The following is a 6,482-nucleotide window of genomic DNA, read 5'->3' as shown; positions in this document are numbered from 1 at the left end:
GGTGGGAAGCTTGTTCGCTGTCGTACTAGGCTGTGCGTGGATGGAATTCATGCAAAGTCTGCAGATGCCATGGTAATATATATCATTTTGAAGCCTGATTATTCATGGTATTATTGAACAGGATGTTAATGTTGAAATGAGGGTATTTTCTGTTAGTTTTGACCATCAGGCCCAACCCAAATGGTGTCAGTAGGTGGCAGTGGTGAATGGGTGTATGTACTGCTGGTGTGATTTAATTATATAAATACATAAAATGTATTGGCCAAAGACGGCTTTAAATCTACTGGATTGATCAGTAAATAGTGTGTACTTCTCGTTTTGCAGGAACATATTTTCCAAATAAAATCCCCACACTGTATTCATCCAAAACAAAACAATTGGATTTATTATTTTGTCCATACATATAGGAATTATTGCAAAAAAATAAACACAGAAGAAAGAGACAGAAGTGTGATGACTTTGTATTGCTTTGTTATTCTTCTGGGAAAGTTTTTTTTTTTTTACAAAGTATATGCTACTTTAGGCATTGTAGCGACTTTTATCTTACAATATCGCAAATCGATATCTTCACATGCACATTTGAATTGGCGGTCAATCCATGGCTTTGCCATATCATGCAGACCTTCCCCAGCAAACACACACACACACACACACTGTGTATCTCTGCTAACTAGATGGGCTTGGACAGATTTGGATTGCATTTTAGTGCAAAGTCTGTTAAATAATTACATCTATTCAGACCTTTGCCATCTAGGAAATGTGTCTGAACAGGCCTTCTCTAATAGCACTCGCCCCCATCCCACTGGAACCATTTTAGGTACACATGGAGCAAATAACATTTTAGAGGAGCAAATAACATATATTATAATAAATAATTATCCATGTCCAACAAGCCAATGCACCACATTCTGGTGTGGGCATGAATCTAGTAGGCCTGCATGACGTCTCCAAACCCCATACAGCGTATTGTCACAGTACACATTACAGCTCTGTATAACCCACGACATTACAACTGCTGCTGGTACTAAAGAATCACTACAGTCTTCTGGTAGTCTAGTTTATTTTGAAAACCAGTGAAACATTCAGAGAGGAGTCTTTAGAATGAGTTTCCTACGCATCCCCAGGCCCGTAATACATGTGCTATTGTACATTCACAATGTTGCGAAGCCATTTCGCTGATGTGAATTAAAACCGCCACTGGAATGAATAGGAAAAGTCAGTTTCAGCTGGAAGATAACAGTTCAGACTTGTGTCTGTGTGTGTTGCTATTTCTTCACAACACCAGATAGAGACATGACAGGTAAGGTGAGGGAGATTGACTATTTCTCTGATTGTCCACAGCTGAGAGCAGGCATTACGCATCACCACAAAGTAGACCTTCGAATGCTGTCTAGGATGAATCTATGGCATTGCCCTCGTGTAAAAATGTAATGTAAAAGAAGAACAAATGCACTCAACGAGCCTGTTTTGAATAGATGTTTTGGGGCACCAACGTGGTTGATTATCTAAATCCCGGTACCTGAACAGCAGACTGGTGTGTCGGGTCACTCACAGGATGTCTAACAACCACAGAGTTTTGGTTTAGAAGTCTCCAGAAGGTTCATGCTGTGATTGGTGGTTGTAGATCTGGGCTGTGTTCCAAATGACTTTCTATTCCCTGTATTGATAGTGCACCACTTCTGTTTTACACTACTTCTGTTTTACACTACTTCTGTTTTACACTACTTCTGTTTTACACTACTTCTGACCTGGGTCCAGTTCCGGCTGCCTGTGAAGAATATCTCCGGTTTTAAGAACTGGTTTTAAGGCACTACATCACCTTGCTCCCTCTTGTCTGACAGACATGCCCCTTTCGACCCAGAGAGGGGCTGCACTCCAAAGGAGCTGTTCTGCTATCTGCATAACTGGTGTCGTGTGCAATGTCATAAGAATTTCACTGCTCAGGGCCAGGCTTTTTATTTAGTGCATTTGACAGTAAAATGGACTTCGACTTTAGATGCCGAACCTAGGAGCTCTTCTGCTTACTGTTCACAAATGCAGAACAAATGTGGGTTGTGGGGGGGAGTGTTCTCCATTAAAACGCCTCATTTGTGGAACAGCTTTCCCTGTGAGGTAGTAGGGACAGACACCAGAGAGGTTTTTAAATCTCTTTTAAAGACTGACCTTTTCAGCCAAGCCTATGATGAGTGATTGTTATACCCATCCTCTGTGCTTATATGCTCATTTTTTTTTCTGTTTCCTTTTGATTGCTAATATCTTATTGTTTAATTTAATCTGACAGTGGTTAAAGTAGTACAAAACAGAGTGAATAGAGTGCCATTCAGAACCGTGCTCCAATGGTTTAAACCCCACCGGTGCTCATTATTTCAGCCTAGGAGATCCTTCTGGCGCCCTCTTGTGCTTGGCCAGTGTCACACAGCCATCGCCGTCTGCTGTGGCCAACCCTGCCCTTGGAATGCTACAGTGGGTGCAGGTTTTCGTTCCAGCCCTGTACTAACCCATCAACTTGGGCTGGAACAGAGGTCTGCACGCCAAGCAGCGGTCTTCAGCCGAGTTGCCCAAGTCCCGTTCCTCCAAGACGTCAAAGGCTCCCAAGGGGCGTTTTCTTGAGAGGGTTTGGATTTCCTGGTCCGTGGCGGGGGGGTGGAGGGTGGGGGCGAAGAAGGTCGACCTACAGGCGCGGCTCCAGTCTGTGGGACAGCTCGAAAAGAGTCTGCTGATTGTCGATGACGTGGAGGTAGTCCACGTAGGCCCGTACTTCCGGACCACTCTTCTGGGGCATCCCGTAACCTAGGAGACACGCCACAACGTCAGCGCGCACGTAGACAAGCAGACGGAGCAGCATCACTCACACGACACCGTCCTCGACGCTGTGTGCGGTCGGGTTTCCCTACAGAGTCCTCGGCATCAGTGGCACTATCAGATAATTGTTGGCGTTGACGACCTGGTCGTCTTATTGGGATTTAACCCTTGGCTCCTGTAGTTGAGTCATCTACACTGACTTTCATCTACCCTGGATGCAAGTCTGCAAGTCTACCCTGGATGCAAGTCTGCAAGTCTACCCTGGATGCAAGTCTACCCTGGATGCAAGTCTACCCTGGATGCAAGTCTGCAAGTCTACCCTGGATGCAAGTCTACCCTGGATACAAGTCTACCCTGGATGCAAGTCTGCAAGTCTACCCTGGATGCAAGTCAACCCTGGATACAAGTCTACCCTGGATACAAGTCTAACCTGGATACAAGTCTACCCTGGATACAAGTCTAACCTGGATACAAGTCTACCCTGGATGCAAGTCTACCCTGGATACAAGTCTAACCTGGATACAAGTCTACCCTGGATACAAGTCTAACCTGGATACAAGTCTAACCTGGATACAAGTCTAACCTGGATACAAGTCTAACCTGGATACAAGTCTACCCTGGATACAAGTCTAACCTGGATACAAGTCTAACCTGGATACAAGTCTACCCTGGATACAAGTCTACCCTGGATACAAGTCTACCCTGGATACAAGTCTACCCTGGATACAAGTCTACCCTGGATGCCAGTCTACCCTGGATGCCAGTCATGACGGCAGACGGGGTCAGTCACGGCCCGTGGCTGTAGGCGTTGCAGGGAGCTTTACCCACCCGTGTGATCCTCCTGACAGTGACGGATGAGACGAGCCGTGTCGGCAATCATGTGCTGCAGGAGGAGAAGGACGTTGTGCATATCAGTGTCACACGTGATGTATTTTAGAGGGCGTTTCAGAGGGTACATTTATTTTCCGTGTTATAGATACATGTCTGTGTTTTTAGATACACAAGGGTATAGGCTTTCTGCATTAAGGGATAGTCTGGAGTTAAAGGGGCTCTGCGTAGAATCCTGGAAAAAAAACTTAGCAAGACTGAATTTAAACAGTATCATCTCCTCCTCGTCTTCCCTTACTGAGTGAGACCGGAATATTATTGCCTAGTCCACTGTGATTTAGGGTGGTGGGATAATACTGTGAGTGTCTAAAGCATGCAAACGGATTGACAGAGCAGTTAAAATGTCTAAATGGAATTTTTTTATTTGAAACATTAACTGCAGATGACTGGTGGTTTTTCTTCTACTGGTGATTTTTGCTTGTCTTTATGTAGGGGTACAGTCCAATTTTACACTTGGCCCCTTTAAATAAACATTACTTAATTTAGAGGGCATTGAGTCTCTGCCTTACAGACTGTAGCTGAGAAAACAGGTTCAACCCCATTGATAATATGGAAACTACTTACCAATTTTTCAAAATTCACCAGGTTATCGAGAAACGTTTTGTTGCCTTCGTGAATAAAGGTGATATCTAAGGGCAAAGGAATAATGCACCAACATTAAAACAAAGCCTGCTTGCATGTCGGTCGTCAATTTTAGCTCACAACAAGACTGTCACGTTTCTGCGCCCGTCCGTGTGACTGAGAGGTAGCGGAGAGGACAAGTGTTTTCTGATGGAGCTCGCCTTTCAGTAGCAGGGGGAGGAAAGGGATCTTGGGCGTCTTCATCTTCTTCAAAGCGTCCCTGTAGGCTTTGTGGTTGAGAGAGGGGTCCTGTGAAGACATGTTGAGATGAGCGGCGCTTGTCTTTGGGGAGAAACGTGGGCTTCGGCATCCCAAATGGATCCCTGTTCCCTGCCTAATGCACTCATTTGTTTGCGGAAATCATTGAGTGCCATTTCAAATGGGCCCACAGCAGGAGCCCTCACCACCACTAGCTTCTGTTAGCATGTCTCCAGAGACCAGGCCTGATGACAGTGATGCAGCCTGCTGCTCTTAACTGATTAGTGACACACACATTGTAGTGTACATAAGGGCCAGATGAAGCAATTTGTTCGTAGACCTGAAGACATAATAAAATGTGTATTTTTCAAAAGAAACCAAACTATTTTAAACGAATATACCTGTCTGTAACCGTAAGATATAAGAATAGTCGAAGTCTAGAGAGGTGAAAGGTTAGAGCAGCTGTCATGTTCACTATGGTCAAGGGGTCTCGACCGCAGACAGTTAACATGGATTGTTAGGATCTCTATAGAATCACAGAAAACACACTTACTGTCAACATCTCCAGCTCTGAAAACAGCTTTTTGAACTTTCCCGGAACTTTCTGGTAGAAGGAAAGGGAAAAGCGTGTCGATTTCATGGAGTAGAAGCAGTGAGTACCAACACAGTGACACACACACAGACACACACACACACACCTCCCAGGTCTGACTGAGTCGGCTGACCGCTGCGGTGTTCAGGCCCATGACGATGGCGAAGAATGAGTGGAGGTTCCTCTGGACCTTACAGCTGAGGACATGGAGGCAGACACATCCAGTTAACACTGGTAATCTGTAGCCCCCTTGTCTACCACCGGAGGGAGGGGCATGAGCCCCGTCCAAAACTCACAATGTTTTCGGGGGAGGAGCGGAAAAGGGAAGAGAGTAAGACAGAGAAGACGGGTGCTCACTGCGCAGCGATCTTGATGAACTTCTTGATGAGCTGGACTCTCTTGCTGAGCGTGGAGCACAGCAGGACCTCCGTCATCACCCACAGCTGTACCTCGTTGCAGCGCTGCAGAAGCAGCTCTAGCGCCGCTGTGTGGCCACCGCTGGCATGGCGGCTGAATGTGAAGTACACCAGCTCTTGCTAAGGGCAGAGCGAGGGGCACAGTTTTGCACCGCTAAGATATAATTATAGTGCATTGCTTTCGACTAAGGCTTAAAGGACCGTCACACCTTATTTGTCTTAGGGTGTTTTACGTTTGACCAAGATTACAGTTGGGTAGCAAAGATTTCAATCAGATTTAAATTTTTTCTGTCAGATGTACTAAAAAGATAATGTTACTGACCTCATGTATTGAGTTGAAGATACTCCAGTCAAAGTTGGTGAGGCTAACGGCAATGTCCCAGGTGTTCATGCTGAGCACACGTGCCCATCTGTGTGGTAGCTCTGCATTGTCTGTGAACAGGTTCTGAGGGCATACATTAGTCTGTCATATGTTCTGTTGGGACATGTAATAACGTTTTATTTTATGGTTTGGAATTTCCCCACAGGTGCAGAACAGTTGCGTAGGAGGTATATCAATTAACGTGCTAGACCGCATGATGAAATCTTTTGACGGCGTGTTGATAGGAGGCCTGAGCAATTTGCCTGGATTTATTCACACTTTATTAGAGTGGATTCATTGGGATTCCTACCATGACTTCACTCAGGTCCCTTCTGCACACGTGCAGCCTCCCCACCGCTGACAGCGAATCAGAGTACAGCCTGGCCTGAGGCTGCAAGACGAGCTTCTCTGGAGAGACGGCATACGCCCCACAGAGAACACGCGCGCACACACACCCACACACACACACACAGAACATTAGAAGTGTGTCAGTCAGCGTGTTACCTCCTATCTGGTTATAGATAGCATCCCTGGGACTTGTGCCGGGGTAATTCTCTGAGTGTGCGTGCAAGCGTGTGCAGCTGCTGATAACACATAATCACCC

General features: G+C 45.8%; 1 protein-coding gene across 3 annotated transcripts in view; it reads right to left on the bottom strand.

Annotated features, from left to right (window-relative positions):
- Positions 1-1,043: 1,043 nt before the first annotated feature.
- Positions 1,044-6,482, bottom strand: part of LOC105018831 (rap guanine nucleotide exchange factor 5) — a 31,851-nt gene continuing 26,412 nt past the window's right edge. For all 3 annotated transcript variants that reach the window (XM_010884572.4, XM_029115897.2, XM_029115898.2), the window contains exons 10-18: positions 6,189-6,286; positions 5,840-5,962; positions 5,459-5,637; positions 5,208-5,298; positions 5,063-5,113; positions 4,473-4,560; positions 4,255-4,319; positions 3,631-3,685; positions 1,044-2,790 (exon numbers count right to left, since the gene is read on the bottom strand). In XM_010884572.4, coding sequence (XP_010882874.3) covers positions 2,672-2,790; positions 3,631-3,685; positions 4,255-4,319; positions 4,473-4,560; positions 5,063-5,113; positions 5,208-5,298; positions 5,459-5,637; positions 5,840-5,962; positions 6,189-6,286 — 869 coding nt within the window. In that variant the 3' untranslated portion in view covers positions 1,044-2,671. The remainder of the gene's footprint in view (positions 2,791-3,630; positions 3,686-4,254; positions 4,320-4,472; positions 4,561-5,062; positions 5,114-5,207; positions 5,299-5,458; positions 5,638-5,839; positions 5,963-6,188; positions 6,287-6,482) is intronic.

The sequence above is a fragment of the Esox lucius genome, chromosome 20 (assembly GCF_011004845.1).
Source record: "Esox lucius isolate fEsoLuc1 chromosome 20, fEsoLuc1.pri, whole genome shotgun sequence".
NCBI lineage: Eukaryota > Metazoa > Chordata > Actinopteri > Esociformes > Esocidae > Esox > Esox lucius.
Note: the sequence above shows the minus strand (reverse complement) of the source record. Positions and strands in the feature narration are given on the sequence as shown.